The following is a 19603-nucleotide window of genomic DNA, read 5'->3' on the forward strand; positions in this document are numbered from 1 at the left end:
TATTTCCAATGAAATATAATAATATTAATTATAAAAAAAAATAGTACAAATAATGGACAATAGTGAGGTTGTGTCTGCTTGGCAGAGGACAATCGAACAGAGGAGACGACTCGCCTCCACATACAGTACAACTGAAAAACGCCAGAGCTGATGAGCCCAAAAACATCCAATATGGAACAGATGTTAACAGAGCCGAACATGATTTGTTTGTGTGTCAGGCAAAACAAATCATGGAAGGCTGTGTTGGCTCCTCTTCCAATATTTTGTCTGGACCGGCTTGACCTCAAAACCAAGATCCAAATGTGCAAAGCTGAAAAAGGCCAAAGCGATCAATAAGCCTGCTCAGTCAGTCGAAGGAGGCCAAGTGGTGTTGGAGCCATCAGCGTCGGCAAACATTCATGTGCGATGTAAACATTCATGTTAGAGTGTTCAAGTCTGCTACAAAACCTACAAATCCCATTGGTGCGTCCACAGCGTCTTTCAACCGCACTCTCCACCACGCTTCAACCCTTCTACAAGTCCACCGGGGTCTTGTTAAGGACGTCGACCATGTGGACGCCGCGGTTTGCCCTCTACAATCCACAGGTAGGCATTTATAGGCCAGCAGCAGCCACCATAGACCAACAGCTGAAGATACACCAGTCAACTTTGACCCCGGCAACTCCTCTTCTATGTCTGTCGTAAGTCCAGCGCCATTGTAGTTTTCTCTTAATGCAGCGTTCTCCAACTTTTCCGGCTTGCATTCGACCAAGCTACAGTCTGTCCATCTACAAGTGGAAGCTGAGCCTCTAGAGGTAATGTATATCAAAATGGCAAGAATGGCCTCTACCCAGAACACTTGGCAGAAGGTCTGTACCAGACTTGGGTAGTAATGTCCCATATGAGTCACTCTGCAGCATTTCAACTCAAAACTGTGAGTTGGGTTTAGCAGTAACCATGGTGATGCAGCCTTCACCTGCAGCCAGTGACTAAAAGGCCTCCACACACAGTGACTTAGCAAATCCCATGGTGTTAATAGTAACAATAGTAATAAAAATGATACTGGCGTGAGTGCACACTGCAAAGTTACAGTTTGTATGGGAACTCCAAGAGGAAGTCCTGGACAACACGGTTTAGCGGCAGCTCTAGGACCTGCCTCCCTCCGCCACATGCCTCCATGATGCGCTTCCTGCACAGTTCCTGCAGTGTGGGCTTCCATTTCCTGTGCGGGAACCTCAGGCTCTTCTTTGGATGAGCGATGTAATGCTCCAGCAGGGCAAAGAGAGTCTGGAAGGAGCGCTCGCTGCCCGCCAGGCCGAACCTCTGCCGCTTGTAGACGATGCGCACACTGACCGGCCCGCTCTCGGCGTGGTATGACAGCGTGAAGAAGACATCTTTCTGCCGGCTGTCCCGGATGAGGAAGCTGCCCAGCGGGGCCTCCCGCAGCATGCAGTGGGCCTCCTCCACCCCTAAAGGGCCCCAGTAGAAGCCACTGCGCTCTAGTGTGGCAGCAGTTTCTGTGATTATATTGAAATCCCTCTGACTGCGGAAGGGAGGGAAGTGGGTTGAAAAATACGGGATGGCGACCGGCCTGGCGGCCGGGTCCGCCTCCGGCTCTGCGTCTGGGGCGTCCCGTTGCTGAGGTTCGCCCGGCTCGTTGTGGGGGAGGAAGGCAAGCTCGTGCCTGGGGGGCGAGGACGATAATGATGACGACGAGGATAAGGATGATGATGATGAGGAGGACGATGAGGAGGATGAGGATGATGCAGAGGAAGACAAGCATGTCTTGTCGTGGCCTTCCACAGTGCTGTCGGCTACCATCCTACAGGAGAGAGTGGTCCAAAACCCTCTCCCATCTCTGACCGCTGCACTGACATCCTGTTGATAACAAGAAAGACACAGATGATTAATATCTTGACAATTATCATTATCAACAAGTTTAAGATGAATTAAAGTGAGTTTAAGTCATTTAGATGTAGTCATATTGAAGAAGACAGCAATGCACCACTCACAGCAGCAACTGATTAAAGTCTCAAATAACCATGTGAGGCCTTGTTATGCTCAGTTAATCTAACCGACACGAGGACAAGGACGTGTGTGTGTGTTTGTGTGTGCGAGTGAGTTGTACGCGTGTGTGTTTGTGTGTGTGTGTGTGTGTGTGTGTGTGTGTGTGTGTGCTTCAGCGACTGCCTTGGTCAGTAAGTTATCTCCAGCTCTGAGTGTGGCTATAAAACTCCAGCCAGTTTCCAGTATGTGCTGCTGAGTTTGATATGACTGTAACGTTTTGTGCGGTTTGGCTCGAATACAATCAGCACTGCTGTCAGCCACAGTCATTATCTGTGTACACACACACACACTACATGGTGCTCAGTGATTCTGTAGTAACAGGGCAATATCTTAAATTCTAATGTTATATTCTGAACTATTACTGGTTTCTTGATTATACAGGTCATTAACAGTGACCGGAATGACAGAAGCCTGTTTGACCATCACAGCAAAACACAAGGCTGAAATTAAAGTTAAGTCAATTTTTAATTTATTTTTTTTTTTTTAATTAAATTTTTAATTTAATTTTTAAATAATTAAGTTAAGTTGATATAACATCACTGTGATGAATCTTTTTTTCCCCATCAAATAATCCTGACTTGTAAGGATATGAATGGCAAGTGATAAATCCCTGAATACTAGAAATACTACAGCGAGGGAACACACCTGCACTGTAAGAGCGAGTGCCGTAATCAAAACCAAAGGGACTGCCTGGGACGAGGTCAAAGAGCCACAATTACTCATCAGCTGTGTGAATGCACTACCTTTGGCATGCCAGTTATGATACCAGACACAGGTCGACTACACGTATGATTCACCTTGTTCCTGTAGTTCAACATGAATAACGCGAAATCAGAACTACAGCTTTCTCAAAACCTGTGCTGAATTCCAAGAAAGGAGTAAATATTGACGTGTTGGCCTGTGGTGCAATCAAGGGATTTTCAACCTCAAGCGAGACCTGACACCACATGTCCTGTGTTCAGATGATGTAGACGACTAAATTTATGTTCCATGTAAAAGACACCTTAACTGATTAAGGCATCGTGTGCCAGTCTTTAACCTTATAATTATATTATAATTCCCCTTCAACATACACAAGCTGCGAGGAAAAGTAAACAGCACACCAGAGCGCCGCTTTCCCACATTTTAAAGCGATCAGTAAACGCTCCACTGCCTTTTTTCTCTCTCTTTTTACTTCTTTGTGCAAGTTGTTGAAACTCCCAGGAGTGGCAGCCCCAGCCGCTCCACTAATCCACTCACCCCGCTTGCCTGTCAGTGCACACAGCCTGACCAGCCTGCAGCACTGCAGTAAGCGCAGCTTCACATTCAAAACACGCACAAAATCCCGGGTCTTACCGTTTTGTTCAAGCTGCAGCGGTTTAAATATCCCTCATTTAGTCTGCGATCCCGAAGTTTCAGAGCAGCGAGGTCACAAACCGCGGATTGTTAATTCCAAACGCGGGCGGTAATCCTCGGTGCGACGGCGCAGTTATTAGACAGAGGTTATACTCGTCTGTTTCTCGGCCTGCCGGCTGAGACTGTCGTTCTAATCAACTCGCTGCTCGTATGTGTGGAGCAGCATTCATTTGCCAGGAACCTTTATATATGTTGCTTTACCCCCGCCTGTTCCAAGAACCTCCCTCTTTTTCTCTGAAATGAGAACGAAACGAAAGTGAAACTCCCGTACTGCTCTTGGATTTGCACATCGCCCAATCTTCCCCGTTCACGTTTGGTTTCTTTTCAGTTTATGATAACCAGGCTGGATTAGAGAAAGCCGCAAAGCCACATGACAGCGGGACATTTACAGAAAGACAGGTGACGGCTTCGTGTAAAGGACGGCAGAGAGAATATTGAGAGACAGTCGGGATGCTCGCCTGGCACCAGTTTCCTTTAAATCACACGTCTCCCGGATTAAAGCTCGCGTGGCTTTTGAGTGGAGTGCCGAAATGCAAATGACACTACACTTAATCTAAAATATTACAACTTTAGCCCACATCTGGGCAAACGGCTGCGAATTTAAAGTCAAATGCAGGATTGCATTGTCATTTCACATTATATTTCCATTATGTGCATTTTGGAAAATTATTCATGTACTTATTTTTTTATGTGTATGTACTGTACAGTGAAAAAACAAAAAAAACAAAAAACAAAAAAACAAACAAACAAACAAAAAAATATATATATATACATTATGTGTTTTTTATATGTGTGTGTGTGTGTGTGTGTGTATACATATTTATATATGTACACACACACACACACACACACACACATGGTGTGTATGGGTGGTATGTATTTTTGGTATCTATTTTTAATGGTACTGGGTAATTATTCATCATTAATTTCCTCATCTTTTTGTTCATCGCCGCTAAGGGTTAGGGTTAGGGACTAACCACACACCACAGCATTAATCATGGCAAATGCATGCAGCGAGCTCTGGCTGCAGCATGTCAGCAGTTGCTATTAGTAATAAAAAAAGGAAAAAAAAGTGTGATTTGACAACACTGAACAAGTTTTTACAAACACTTCAGATTTTGCGAGCGGTTTTGTTGCAGATAAGCTTCCACAGCAGCAGCATTTTTACCCTGCACTGCACTGAGACCCATTCAGATGGCAATCCCTGTTTTTGAAGATCAGGCAACACACAAGAGCACACTAAAACAAAATACCACTGTTTCATGTACAAGGAAAATGCATCACTGCAAATATTCTATATAAAGGCTAAAAAAAAAAAAAAAAGGCAGCAGTTCGTAGCAGACCAGCTGACTAAGGTGCTAAATATGCTCAAGTGGTGAGTCAACCATTTCTTCTGAACTGTAATTCCTCATTCACTGCCAACAGTATTCTGAAGAAAAAGCATTTGCTCACAAATATGGGTTGATCTACCTCAGAAATATTCACATTACACCATCATAACATTCAAAACAGTCATTCTAGAGGCTTCAGTTTCAAAACATGCTTTTATGAATGCCGCCCCTCGGGACTTTTTGTTGAATATACACCTCTATACCCAAATAGGGGAACAGTATACAGTCATGAGGAATTACTGCATCATTACCATTAGATTAGTGAAGGAAAGTCTAGTAGTCAAATACAGCGACTGTCTTATTACATTTTTTAAGTAAAAATGAGAGTATATTCTTATTAGACACACCTTGGACAATGATGCTGTCACTTTAAGAGACAGAAAAAGAGGCAGGCTGGTAGAATTGAAACTTAAGGAAAGAAAGAGTGCTGGTCAGCTGTTGCTCAGGAGAAACAGATTCAGACAGGCAGACAGTCGCAAAGCCTAAGGAACAGCTAGACAGGTCACGCTGTCTTTGTTAGGACAAGTTTCATTATTATCATCATTGTCATCTGACTCGACCAGCAGCATAACAGAAGACCGCTGAGTCTGTTGTGTGCTTTTGTGATTGCACAGTCCTCTGGGTAGCAATGACACAAAAAAGTGAAATGGACAGCTTTTGTCAAGGGTTATGCAGCTGTTTTTACTCAGTAACCCCGACCCAAATCCTGTGATCCACCCCTATTAAAATATGATTCTGTTCCCCTTGTGTTTATACACATGCACTTTGAATTGCCTTGTGTTTGCAAAATGCTATACAAGTCCCATCAGAAACAAGCCTGCAGCATTATGGGACATGACATTAGGTCTGCATATGTTTGCACGTCCATAGTCATCAATAGGTGCACTAAAGTGCATTTTGCATGGAGGCAAGGGTGCGGGAGTTGGTTCCAACTCGCCTTTAAATAATACAACACTGAAAACTTCATCATTCAAAGTTCATCATTCAGTATCCCAAATATCCAGGCTCAAGTCTGCAAAAGCGCCATGCAAGGACTTACAGCTGCTTAGCATCCCATTAAATCCATTGTTATGATTTCCTTGGTGCAAACAGCTGGATGTCATCACATTTACACTTTTTTTTTTTTTTTTTACCTAAAATGTCACTCTGGCATCAAGCCCTGCCGTACTTTGTGATCAGTGTATCTGCTGTTGGCTGTTATGACAAACATAGGGAAGGATAAACAATCTGTGGTGACACCTCACATGAATCAAATGTGTTTTTATTCATACATAACCTGCACGACACTTTCCATTAAAGATGCTACTACCTGCCTATATCTGTAATCAGTAATGTAACACAACTGGATTGATTTCAGTAAGTCCTGGCTTATGCTACCATAGCATGTGTAACGAATCAGTCCAATTTACTGCTCTCCTCAGCCTGATCCAAGCAACAGGGAGAGAGATAGAAAGCGAGAGAGACAGAGAGAGAGAGGGAGGGAGGGAGAGAGATGAAAGAATTTAGATCACGAGCCTCTCGGTCTGCCGTGTATAGGCCTATCTCCTCGGTCCGTGTGTGTGTTGTGTTTCTGTGCAGTGTGCATGCCAGCATATCCATATCTATGTTTGGATGCAAAGTCATGCAAGGTCATGTGTGTGAGCGTGTGTGGACATTGCACACGCACTCACAGGCAAACATCTGTGTAATTACAAGCATGCACAACAGTTTTTTGTGTACATGATGTTTGTGTTGCATGAGTTTCATTTCTGTGAAACAGGGAGAGAGACCAGAGACCGGCTCACACTGCATGCACGATAACCGAGTGTGTGTGTGTGTGTGTGTGAACACATTTGAATGGGTTGCGTTGTGTGTAAATGTCAGTAGGCTGAGGAAGTATTTTACTACAGACAATAACCACTTATAGAAAATAACTCAGTTTGTGCAATATCCGCAATATCCTATTTAAACAAGGCGGAGGCTGATTTAGAAACATTTCCACCTGCTCGGCTGCACAGAACATTAAGGTGGAAATAAACACAGCATACGCAACGTGAACAATTTGAATAACCACCGCAAAATTGAATATGCATTGCAAATCTTTAACTTAATCATGCTGTTTCAAGCTGAGGAGTAATTTTGTGGGCTTTTGCGCATTTCAGATATTTTTAATACATGCAGTGAACACCAACCTTGCAAGTGAAAACATCTGCCCCCCATGTTTCATTCATTAAGTGATTTTTGGCAAAGCCCGTTCCCATAGTCTTTCAAATGTGTTACACACGGAAACGCCGGTAACCAAAGCCTTTTGCTTTTGCTGCAGCCTTTGCATGCAAGTAGGAAAACTGGGGCGCCAGATGGAGAACAAATTCGACATGATAAATGGACAAAGAGAGCAAAGCCGTTTTTTTGACTTTCCTTCTTGATACACACTCTGTGTTTATATGTCTGTGTTAATGTCATTTCCATCAGTGATTCATAAACCAGATTGACACCACGTGTTAAAACGAGTCTCATCTGGAAACTGGACGGGCCACTGGGTTTTAGTCTCCTCAGCGTAACAACAAGGACTTTGTTTGTGTATCAGCTAATCTGACTTAGCTCCTCTTTCCCCCATGGTTATTTGAGCTCCACTCTATCCAGCCTCACTCCTCCAAAAGCCAGAATGGCTTTCAGAGAAACAGCACTCCCTTTCTCCTGCTTTAACCTGAAAACTCAGCTGTTCTGAGAAATAAATACCAAATCCAAGCTGAAACCATTTGTATTTTCACTATCGTTTGTCCTGCTTTACCTTTTGCACAATTCCCACTTATTATGAATGTTAGTGGGAGGCTGCGTCTCCTCTGTCTTTTCATTCCAAGTTCTGGCTGCAGTCCAGCGTGCTTTGTGGTCTCCTCCCTCCTCCCTCCTCCCGCCTCACCTCCGATGGTTGATTTCTACCAAGGCAAGTTTGGAGAGGTTAGTGTGCTGCATGCATTACTATTCAGCTTTTGCATGATTGTAAGTCAAATATCCCCTCCGTCTCCACTGGATCATCAAAGTCAAACAAATCTCACACAAACAGTTTGGCCCTTCTACATGAGCAGTTTTGCAGCTACAAACAAGGCTTTCACAAATTCTCTCGATGTGAGAATATCTTATATCTCATATGGGCTGAATTATCTATGCACATCTTAAACAAAATATCACGCAAAACCTCAAATCTTTTCTTGCATGCGCAAACATTTAATGCAGTATTTTTCACACAAAATTGCATTGGATTTTCTTTAGTCAAATCTTCTCGCTGACTTGTCACAGGCCCCAGACTCTGTGTGGTTTTGGTTATCTTGTCTTTCCTGTGTTGGTTTTCTGCATGCTCTGTGTCCCTCCTGGGCCGTGCTGCGAAGCCAGTTCAACAGAGCCAGGCTTTCTTTGTGTGAGCCGGCTCCACAAAACCTGAAGCTCCCAGTAGAGATAACTGCTATCAGCGGCTAACACTGTTCACATTAAAAGGGGCGTTTGGTGCGTCATGCGACTCGTCTTCTGCACAAAGTGGACTGAACTTGTGCCGCCTACTTCACTCAGGAGGAACAAACTGTCATTATGGAGAGCTATGAGGAGTACAAACACAAAACATTACTGTGGCTGCAAATAAGACCAGAGAAGAATGTTGGCAGAAACTTGTGGCTCCTGTAACTTCATAAATTAATTTTCAGTTTATTTCTATTAATTAAATATTACACCCAAGAATTACATTTCAGACTCACACTATCTGATAATGAAGGATACATGTAAATCACGTAGTTTTTGTCAGTATCAAAGAAAAAAAAAATTAACTGATATAATATTATATCTGATAAAATTTAAATTGCACATCCCGTTATTTATTATATGTTTCACTGTTTTTTTTTTGTGTGTGTGTGTGTGTGTGTGTTTTTATATAGGGTTTTTAATTCTGTTTTTATGTGAAACCAGTGGCAACGAAATTTCGTTCCAATTTGTACCTGTTTTGGTATATATGTGGAATGACAATAAAGAAATCTTGAATCTTGAATCCTGAATATTAGGCCTATGTGTAACTTTAATCTTACATTATTAGATGCAGTACCTGCAGCATCAAATGAACTTGGCAGCAAATAAGGCGCAAACATAAATATATCATTCAGAGTGGGATGCAGCTGCTGCAGCTTATGATTCTTGTGATTTGTGGATGATATTCAGTGTGAAAATTAGCAAGCAAACAGGAAAATGACAAGCTGAAACGCTGAACATAACCTGGTCCAGAGCAGGTTATGTTCGCAGCGTCTGAGAGCCGCCTGGCTTTAGACTCAGCATACCTCGCTAACCCGTTAATCTGGCTTGTTAGCACTGACCTCGAGTTACCTGCTCTCTCCCAGCCAATCAGCTCCCTGCCTGTTCCCCTGACGACCCCTTCCCTGATCCCCTGATCAGTTCATTGAACTTCAGCTCTCTGTTCTGTCCTTGCCAGTTCGCTGTTGTCTTTTTGGTTTGCCCCCTGCTTGATTTCCTGCACACCTGCCTGCTTAGTCTTCAAGTAAAGCCTTTGAAAGCCTTTATGTTCATTTATTTCACACATTCAGAAACTCACTAATCCAATCCAATGCTCAGAACATACGCAAACATTTTTGCACAACCTTAAAATACCTCAGACTCTAATTTGCCTCCACAGTGACATCAAAGTTGATGTCTTCTTACTTATATTGCATGTTTTTATGTTCTGTTTTGCCATTAATGATTAATTTTGCTCGCTCTCTCTCTCTCTCTCTCTCTCTCTCTCTCAGAGCCCGCTTTTTTAGAAACTTTTCTTTGTTTTGATTGAAGGTCTAAGGGTGAGGAATGGCATTTTTTTCTAATTTACTGTTTTCATAATGAAGCTGTGGTGACGTCCTTTACGCTTGTACAAATAAATTAACAGTGCACACATTTCCTTGCCACAGAACAGAGTGTACTTTCATTGTGACCCAATGACACTGCTAAAAATATTCCAGAGATATTCTTATCTGCTGTGAGTGAGCTATACTTTGAATTTCCTTTGCAGAAACTCGTATTTCATGATGAGGATTATCACTATTTACTGCCCTGCTAAATGTCAGGCAAGAATGATATGGAACAAATGACATGGAAGTGCTATAAAACCACTGTAAAACTTGTGTACGGTGTGAAGATACTGTGGCACTAAAAATGTGCCATAATATCTCCAGACAATAAAAATGTTTCCCTGTCCCACATCAAAACTGATTTAATTCCACAGATAGATCACCCAGATGAAAGTGTAACCTGGCCAAAGTTTCTGTGTTCCCTCACTGATGAATCAGCGTAGGGGTTAGTCAAACAAACAAAGACAAGTCCCTGCCGTCCTGGTTCTGCTCAAATACAGTAAATTTGATCCAGCTTTTCCTTTCCTCATCATTCAAAAGATAATAACAGCTGGAATGAAAGTGGAAGTAGAGCCGCAGACAAGAACCATTCCATGAATCTGTACTCCTTATAGAAAAGAGGTACTGTAAAGTCACTGGAATTTGTTGCTTAGTGATACAGAAACAGGATCGACACACACACACACACACACACACACACACACACACACACAAACAGAGAGAGAGAGAGAGAGAGAGAGAGAGACGGACAGATGTTACAAATGTAAACATGATGAGAGCATAATAAATGCCCTTTGTACAGCTCAAAAATGTAACTGCTGTAAAACTGAAAGTGCAAATGTGGAAGTGCCTCCATTTCCATGAATGCCTAACGTTTAAAGGAAGCACTACAGCTTCAGAGATCCACCGCTTCATAGCAAATCTCTTTTCTGAGCAGCCAGTTAAATCCCACTAGCTTCCAGCTTCCTGGCGTTCAGTAAGTCAGCGGTTTTCAGAAACAGACAGGCTTAACAGAAAAAAAAACCCACCCTCAGATACTCTTGAACTGTTATGTTTCAGTGTATTCCAGGAATTATCTTATGATTAATTGTTGTTTTAGCTGCGCAACCGCGTTCGAAGAAACTTCCGTGTCTACTTCTGCTTCATTTCGTGATTTCCTGGAATGCCTATGGACAACATCCAGATGGTGGATTCTCCCAGCCTTATAAGTGTATTTGTTGAAATTACTAAAAACCCATCAAAGAGGGACTGAAACCATATTTGGCATCACAGATCTATAAATGTAATCTGTGGCTGCATTTTGCATTCCACTAACACTGAACCTGAAATAATGGAAATTACCAACAAGAGCAGAAACTCTATTATTTGTCCTTTGTTATGTAAGGGGATGCGAGGCCGGCTGTTTCCTGCTGCCTCAAGTTAAACAGTAACTGGAAACCAGGGCGTCACGTATAAAGATGTAAATCCTGGCAGAACGAGGCTAGAATAACTGAGTACTGACTTCTGCGAGGCTTCTCCTATATACGATCACCGAATGTCAGTGGTCAAAATGATGACCTTGTTCTTTTATTCTGAAAGACTGATAACAAAAAACCGTCCAGAATAAGATCTATCGGTGATCACCACATCATTCACAGCTGAATGATGATGGGTGAGACTACATGAGATTTGCATATTTTTGTGTCTGAATGAGGTCATTGTTGTGGTTAGTCTTTCAAGGATTTCCAGATTCATTCCAAATAACTGGAAGGTCTTTGTTTCCTCTGTGAGATCATCCCACGTTTACACTGTTCTTTTCATGTGCGAGCAGATCTTTGTCTCACAGAGGGACAGTGTTGCAAGGTCACTTCTGAAATGTAATAGATTACGGGGGGTTACTAGTTACCCTCATTAAATTTGATTACTTTTCTAACAAATGTTTTAAACTGGATAATAGAGCTGAAAAGTCCTACAACTATGCATTTAAATATGTGTTTCAACTAAGCAGGGTGAAGCCTCACAGCAGTGGTCAACGCTGACTGTCAGTTCTTCAAGTTCTTCAATAGAACTTGAATTAAGACCAGACTGGTTTGACTTTTAAACAAATCACAAGTGCGTAGATCACCGCCTTGACCTGGGCGGCTGGTCTCAGGCATGGCAGGCTGGTTGCTTAGAGCAAAGGGCAGTGATTTGATTGGCAGATGAGAAGCGGCGCAAATTCAAACAATAAATTCAATTCAAAACACCTGAAATTTGAGTGCCGATGAATGGAGTCTAGACGCAGACAGGCGTCCTACCCTTGATGGTCTTGCACTCAAATTTGTTCCAACGGCTTTTCTGACCCACGGTGTCTGGAAATCTGCCAAAACAAGGCATTCCTGCATGGCGAAAAGAAGCAACAGAGTGTATGTTATATTCAACATATAAACTTTTTACTCAATTTATTCAAATGAAACCCCTTTGTAATCACAAACATTCTGATTTGTAACTCTAATTTACTTGGATTTTTTTTTTTTTTTTTTTTTTTTTTGCACTAACTGTAGTTTATTTCGTAATTTAATTACATGTAACTAGTTGCTCCCCATCACTACCGCGGGCAACTTTGAATCCTTGGACACTGAGCTGACGACACTGCCATTACAAGGTAGTCTATTAAAATAGTAAACCACTGGAACACTTCTGAAGTGTAACAAAATCTTATCTGCTGGTCAGTGGAAGATTCATCAGTGTCAGAGACCATTTATCATCAAGTGAAACAGCTAGTTACAGTAATCTGGCAGCAACAAGTGAAACAAGTGTTTTACTAGAAATGAATCTGAGAAACCAGACTGATGACTGCAGAGATAAGGAATCCAACAGAAGCGTTTCCTCTGATAACTGAAGCTTCTAATGAAATGCACCTCTGTCACCAGGCCTGCCGGCCACCAACATATGTGTAGGTTTCCACACATTAATGACGTGCATGTACTAGGGCTAGCCAGACGTAATGGTTTGTTGATTAATGACAACATTGACCTTTTGTTCAATATCAGATATTAGCAGGTCCAGTGCTTGGAGTGGAAAAAATGAAGTGCCAGTAGTCCCTTTATTCACATGTAAATGATATGGAAGGGGCCCCCCTCCTCACTTGTGCTTGTTTTTGAGTTTTCTTCCCTTTTCTTCCCTGCTCTCCGTGGGTTTTTTTTGCTTGCTATGACGCTTCAAGTCACAAGGGTTGTCCTGCTTGTGTAAACTTGTGGGCCTGATAAGCCCTTTCAGTTCAGCTCAGTTCAACTTTTTTATTAGACTCAGAGTCCATTAGAAAAAAAAAAAAAACATACAACACAACCCATAAAAACATTGCTATCTTTATAAAAGGCAGTTACACCAGTGTTTCTTCTGTAGTGACTGATATCACACAGCACTATTGCCTTGGTCAAGCTACTTCAGGAGCAACACATGCGCAGGAAAAACTGGAGAGTATTTTTCCCAGAGTAACTGTTACAGAGTTATTATTTTTATTATGTTATTATTTTCCTCTCAAATAGTTAAATTTACTCATATTGGGGCATAATCATTGCCTGTGGCCAATAGAGTGAGAGCAAAGTTCCAGAGGAATTTCTATTGGAGTAATATAGTAAAGCCACGCCCACTATGCTCACAAATTAAAATCTGAAGGCGCAATTTTTTTTCTCCGCACTTCTTCTCCACAAAACACTCGTGGAAGAGTAAGGAGTATTTTCTTCACCTTTATGGATCAAATACCAGGTAAGATTATTATTATTGGTTAGCTTAGTCAACGGCAATGTGTGTAACTGATTTGCAACATTACAGTTGGCCATAGTTGCCTAGCCATCGTGCTGGTGGATGCTAGCATGTTGGCTAACAGTATGTTAGCACGCACGTTAATAATTAAACTTTTTACTGGTCTTCGGACCGTGACCTGTTAACACCATGTATGTCGGTGCAACACGAGTATTAAATTTTCAACAGTCCTGCTATCATGTGTATTTATTTATTTATTTATTTACACACTTATCAACATGTCGGTGCAGAGTTAGCCAGAAGCTAATTTTCACCAGTAGTCCCTGAGTAGGCTGTTATAAGCGGTGATAAAACTATCTACCGCAGGGGTGTCAAACTGGTGCCATGGAGGGCCAAGAGGCTGCAGGTTTTCATTCCAACCAAAAACTCCACCAGGTGATTTCACTGATCACCCTACCTCGAAACAGAGAGGCGGGACTAATCAGTGAAATCACTTGGTGGAGTTTTCGGTTGGAATGAAAACCTGCAGCCTCTTGGCCCTTCATGGCAAAAAAATTATAACATATTTACTCCTGCTCCTTCAAACCAAATGACACTTTTTTTTTTTTTATTTAAGTTTAGGAGCAATATTACAATCCAGTAGATGGGAGTGGGTTTCTGGCATGGAGAGTGAAAGCACTTCAAAAAGAAGCATCAGAGGGACAGAACCGCTCAGCTAATGACGGGTATGTGATTTTCATTGTGTTTGTAAATGTTGTGCATCGCAGGAGGGTTCAGCAAAAAACATAGTGGCCCTCTGATATAGAGGGTGAAACTGGCTCAATGTTTTGAGAAACTAAACCCAACATCACTCTGCAGTCGCCAATCATGTGGATGCCCACTCTCTCTCATGTTCTTTTTTCTTCTGTCCCACTTTCTACCTAGTCTGCTATTTACCTAGCAACTGTGAAGATGGATCCTTATGGTAAATGCATAATCAATGGAAATGGAAATTGAAGCAGTATGTTTGGTTTCAACACTGTTACAGGTGGTCCAAATGCTTGTGACAGAATCCCCTTCTGTGAGGAAAACCAGCTAACAGAAGCCCAGTGTTGTGAGGCCATTGCACTGATGAAGCATACAACGAATGAAGCAATCATCAAGAAGATGAAACAGACCTTCACCTATCGCCAAGCAATGGTTCATGATCCAATTAAGTCCTCTGAAATATTCACCACCTTTCCCAGATTCTTTGACATCGCAGGAATGGTATGTGGCTCTTCAACTGCCTTGCCTTAAGGTCAAGCTGAAAATTAAAAATGACTTAACCATTTTACATCACATCACTGGTTATAGTGTGCACCTATTTAACAATGTATGAAAAATATTTCAAGTCTGCCGTGTTGTCTGTATTCCTTGTCTGCAGATTGATCAGGATTTCAGTCTGATGTTTGGTGGTGACATCTCAGCAGAGTTCCTGGAGAAGTGGCCTACTTTCTACAGGCAGAAAGTCTTCGAACAATGCAATACTGTATTTTTTGTTTCATTGTGTAATTAAAAGGGTGAACAGATGCTGCGGTCACTGTGTCACGTTACACTTTACAGAGGCCATTTTTTTGTTATGGAACAGTATTTTATGTTTTATTGGTGATTAAAAAAAAAATGTGTTGCACATGTTTCCAAAAAAATAAAAGTGCATTGTTTAATACTGATTTCTTATGTGACCTTTTTTATAAAAAAAAAAATATATATATATATATATAGATAGATAGATAGATATAGATATTAAATATAATATAGTTTATTTCTATATTGAGTAAATTTGTATTCTATATTGAGTGGAAGCTAACTATATTGATTAAAATATAAGTCTATACTGAGTGAAATCTAACTATTTTGATAGAAATCTAATTCTATATTGAGTGAAATATTACTCTATATTGATTGAAATATTTTCTATATTGAGTATAATACAACTCCATATTGAGGGGTCTGTTAGTCCATGTAGAGTTGTAATTCCTCCAATTTAGTTGTCATTTACTCTGTACAGAGTAAAAATGATGTTGGAGTTGTTTCTACTTCAAGCTAAATAGAGCAAATTTTCTTCTTTTGGAGTTAAATATACACACTAAATAGAGTAGAAATAACTCTGGAAAATAAACTCTGTGACAAGAGTAATTTTTACTGTATTTGGAGTGGGACCAAATACTATCTTTTTGGGAGTAAAATTTTACTCAATTTGAGTAAAATTTACTCTGCAAAATTTACTGTGTGATTAATGTGTGTCAGGACTGCACAGCTGCTAGTTCAACATAATGTTGAAAAGCATGAACTCACTTAGCTTGAAAAAAAAAATCAAGTAGATGCTCGAAAAAGTATCTGCTGCAGTTGTCAAAATTCTTTGACACCTCGCCCGTTTCAGCACCTCCTCTTTTTCCGTTTTCTTTTGGCTTTTCTCTGCACCACATTTGCTTATACATTTTGCCATCCAGTTGAAAAGGTGTTTGACAGACAGGTGACATGACCACTGACACACTGAGAGGCCCCCTGATTGGCTGACTGATCCAACTGATTGGCTTTGGCTTTAAACAATGAATCAAATGACTAGTGGGGCTTCTGTTAAATAATGCCACCAGTGATTCAGCACTCACATTGGGCTTTTTTTTTTTTTTTTTTTTTTTTTTTGATGGAGTCTTAAATAAAGAATTTGATTGGCTGTACGGCCTCCTCCTATGAGGATTTTAATGTACTTTAGAGGCTTTTCCATTTTGAATAAATACAGTTATGCACTTGAACATTGAAAAAGTTTTAGGTTTAGGTTCTACAAGTTGATTAACATTGGCAGCAAGTGGGATTACCTCATCACATGGGCAGATTATTTCAGTTGTTATGTAAATTATTTATTGCAACAAGGGTACACTTTAAAGCTTCTACAATGTTTTCCCCAACAGTACTGCTTGTATAAAAATAGAAAAATAAAGAGGAAGGAAAAGAGACGAGCAACTAATATAGCAGTTTCCTAGATACTTGCCAACCATATGTTGTCTTGGCAACCAAATCATGAACTGTAGTTTGTCATGGTTGCCTAGGATCACAGAGCAAAGTCCAAAATAAAATAAACAATTAGTTACATTTGTTGGCTGGATGTGAAAAGCTTGTTTTCTAATTCATGATAAGATAGTTGTTGCTCTACTGCAGACTCAGGAAAAGTAAAACTATGTTGCAAAAAAAAAAAAAAAAAAAAAAAAGAATCTAACCCACTTGTTTCTGAGGCCAATCAACTTGCTTCTGGAATTTTCTTGACTCAAGTGTCTTTTTCTTGGTACTGATGGGCTGAACTGCCTTATTTCAACATATTTATACTTGCAAAAGTTCCCAGGAAAACTCCTGAAACAAGTGAAACTGCTTGGAAAATGGGATTATCTCATCCCACTGGCAGATTTGTGTACTTAAGAAAAACAATATTCTAAGACTGAATATGAGATCAAATAACTAAAGATGGGATTTTCTTTTTTTGTATGTGTGGTCAGTGTAGTGTGGTTGAGACTCCGAGCTGTGTTTCTAGGCAAACTGCAGGGCACACAGTCAAATCTCTAACTGCTAACTCCTACAGCCCTTCAAAATGAGACATGACGCTCAACAGCCCAGTGTTTCCTGAAGTGGAGTCTGGGGACCTCCAGGAAGTCCCTGAGGGGATTCCAGGGGGTCCCCACAAAATTACCAATCATTTAATTTCACTGAAATCTTACTCCGTGGGGGCTGACACAGCGAGAGTATGTGTAAGAACTGACTATTTTACTCATAGGTTTCACTCTCCACAGTACTGGTATGACCTCAACTACAGTATATATTGTCATATCCTATAGATCAAAGGTGTTGTTAAATACAGCTATAGGTCTAACACAGAACTGTTTGGGCTGTCCTCAACATGATAAGGGGATTCCCTTCTCCAGAGCTAAAACACTGGCCCATTAGAGTTTTTCCTCCTTGATTACATCCCATAGTGACTCATGCCTGCATATTTGCACTATGAGATGAAGGAAATCACAAAGCCAGTCAAATGCAGTTGCCAAGCAGCTGCCTGCTCCACTCTTTTGTCTCGAATTTGCAGCGTGAAGCCAGTGTTTGTCTCTTCACATCCTCTTGCAGCTAATCTACTTTGGCCTGTTTCGGACGAATCGGTGGCACCTTCCATACACAATATTCATCGCTGGATATGGGATGGGAGAAGAGTCTGCGGTCAGCAATATCATTCTGAGGTCATGCATTTCCCGTTGATCCTGGCTCTGCTGTTTTAGCTTGAAACAGCAGAGCGGGAGTAGTGAATCATGGGCTACAGTATCATTCTGTGACACAGGAATTAATGAGAAAAAAACATGATTAATCCAGTGATTTCCCCAGTTAACTAACATTAGAAGTGCATGAGTGTGTTGGATCAGGCCACATGGCCGGAGCTGCAGCAGCATGCCTGTGCTTTCTTAAAACTGGGCTCTCCACCCTGCACACTCTCACAGCACAAATGGTGGAATTAGGACACTTCTACAAAACAAATTCTCCAGACATAAGAAAGTATGTTTGTTTGGTACAGACCCCAGAAAAACTGACATCATTGTCATTTTAATTTAGCCTTTTTTTTTTTTTTTTTTTTTTTTTTTTTTTTTGTTAGTGAAAATGAAACTTATATCAGAGACATGATAATTCCCACTAAAACTGTGACTCTTAAGGTAATTGCATTTTTTTTTCAAAATAATTGCTAAATGATTTATTGTAAAACAGCTTTGCAATGTGTTTTGAAACAACATCTGAACGATATTTAGGGTCCTAAAAAAAAAAAAAAAACGCTATGGATTATTTTGGACGTCGTCTCAGCTTTCATTTCGGTGTTGCTCTTGCACAAGTTGGCATCATTTGCAGCATCTGTGCCAAGTGAAAACGATGGTGGAGATGAGTGATTTGGGAATGCTGCCAATCGCCAGGTTAGTAATTGGGCATGGAGGCTCCAGTGAACCAGGTGGCCACTCAAGAGGAGAACATCCAAATCAAGTTCTCAGGTAAGCAGATGCATTCAAACTGAAACCAGACTCCTCTGCTGAATAACATGCCAGAAATAAAAACAATTCAGACACAACCGCACTATCTGGAATATAGAAGTGTGGCGTCAGAATGAAACTGAAACAATAGCTGACCTTTTTTGAGGTTAAAGGCCTTCATTTTTGAGATAACAGTGCAATTCGTCGTTATAAATCGTCAGCACAGAACAATGATCCATGCTGGTTGCATTTTCTTGACTACCCTGCACTTTCCGGGAACAGAGGGAGTACCGGGTTCATTTGGCTAAGGATTTATGGATGGGGTGATGAAGAGGGAGGAGCATGGGTGGTGTATTGTTGACTTGGGTGAACTTTGCATGTGTGTAAATCTGCACACACACGCATGAGTTTTGAAATCGGTGTGCATAGTCATGTTAGTGCAGGAAAAAAGCGTGTCAAAGTGAAGAGGTTGTTAAGATGGTGTAATCAAGACAAATGGAAGACATGATAATTACAGGGTTTTGCACCTAAACAGCTAAACACACACACACACACACACAAACACACATGCGTGCAAATCTCATATACACACATGCACATAACTACTGATTACATCTGTTATTTTTTTTTTGTACACACTGTGCATCCACACTCCCTTACTGTACAAACTCAAGCTCACAATTACAGACTTGCAGGCATACACAGTGACATTTTGTGTGCCTATGATGATCATGTTTGTGAGTGTGTGTGTGTGTGTGTGTGTGTGTGTGTGTGTGTGTGTGTGTGTGTGTGTGTGTGTGTGCGCGCGCGCGCGTGTGCATATGCGTGTGCACATGTAAAATATTTAAGAAAGTTCACATTTGAATAGCATTTGCAGGTGTGTGTTTGCATGCATGCGTATATGGAAGGTAATGTGTATCTCTCTCTCTCTCTCTCTCTCTCTCTCTCTCTCTCTCTCTCTTTCCGTGTGTGTGTGAGAGTGTGTGCGTGTGCTATTTTTACTACTTACTTGTGTGTTTATGGTCAGTGGGGGTTTGGGTCCTCTGAGTCTGGTCAGTCTTGGTGTGTGGTTAACGCATCGATTAGCGGAAAGGGTTCAGTCTTCCTGTAATACGAAAGTGAAAGTGTCCTCCTGCTCTCTCTGCCTGGTAAACAGTGACGACGTAGCCCTTGGAAGCTGATT

General features: G+C 41.2%; 1 protein-coding gene across 1 annotated transcript; it reads right to left on the reverse strand.

Moving 5' to 3' along the window:
* Window positions 1-3635, reverse strand: socs1a (suppressor of cytokine signaling 1a). Its single transcript, XM_030056915.1, has 2 exons — window positions 3382-3635; window positions 1-1857 (listed from the first exon to the last, which is right to left on the reverse strand). Exon 2 carries the CDS (start codon window positions 1798-1800, stop codon window positions 1066-1068), a length of 735 nt encoding a protein of 244 aa, XP_029912775.1. The 5' UTR covers window positions 1801-1857; window positions 3382-3635; the 3' UTR covers window positions 1-1065.
* Between the last annotated feature and the right edge of the window lie 15968 nt (window positions 3636-19603).

This window comes from Myripristis murdjan, chromosome 8 (assembly GCF_902150065.1).
Source record: "Myripristis murdjan chromosome 8, fMyrMur1.1, whole genome shotgun sequence".
In the NCBI taxonomy this organism is placed as follows: Eukaryota; Metazoa; Chordata; class Actinopteri; order Holocentriformes; family Holocentridae; genus Myripristis; species Myripristis murdjan.

Bases quoted from the DNA above. Each gene is read 5' to 3' on its own strand.
- socs1a (XM_030056915.1), bottom strand. From the start codon at position 1,800: ATGGTAGCCGACAGCACTGTGGAAGGCCACGACAAGACATGCTTGTCT.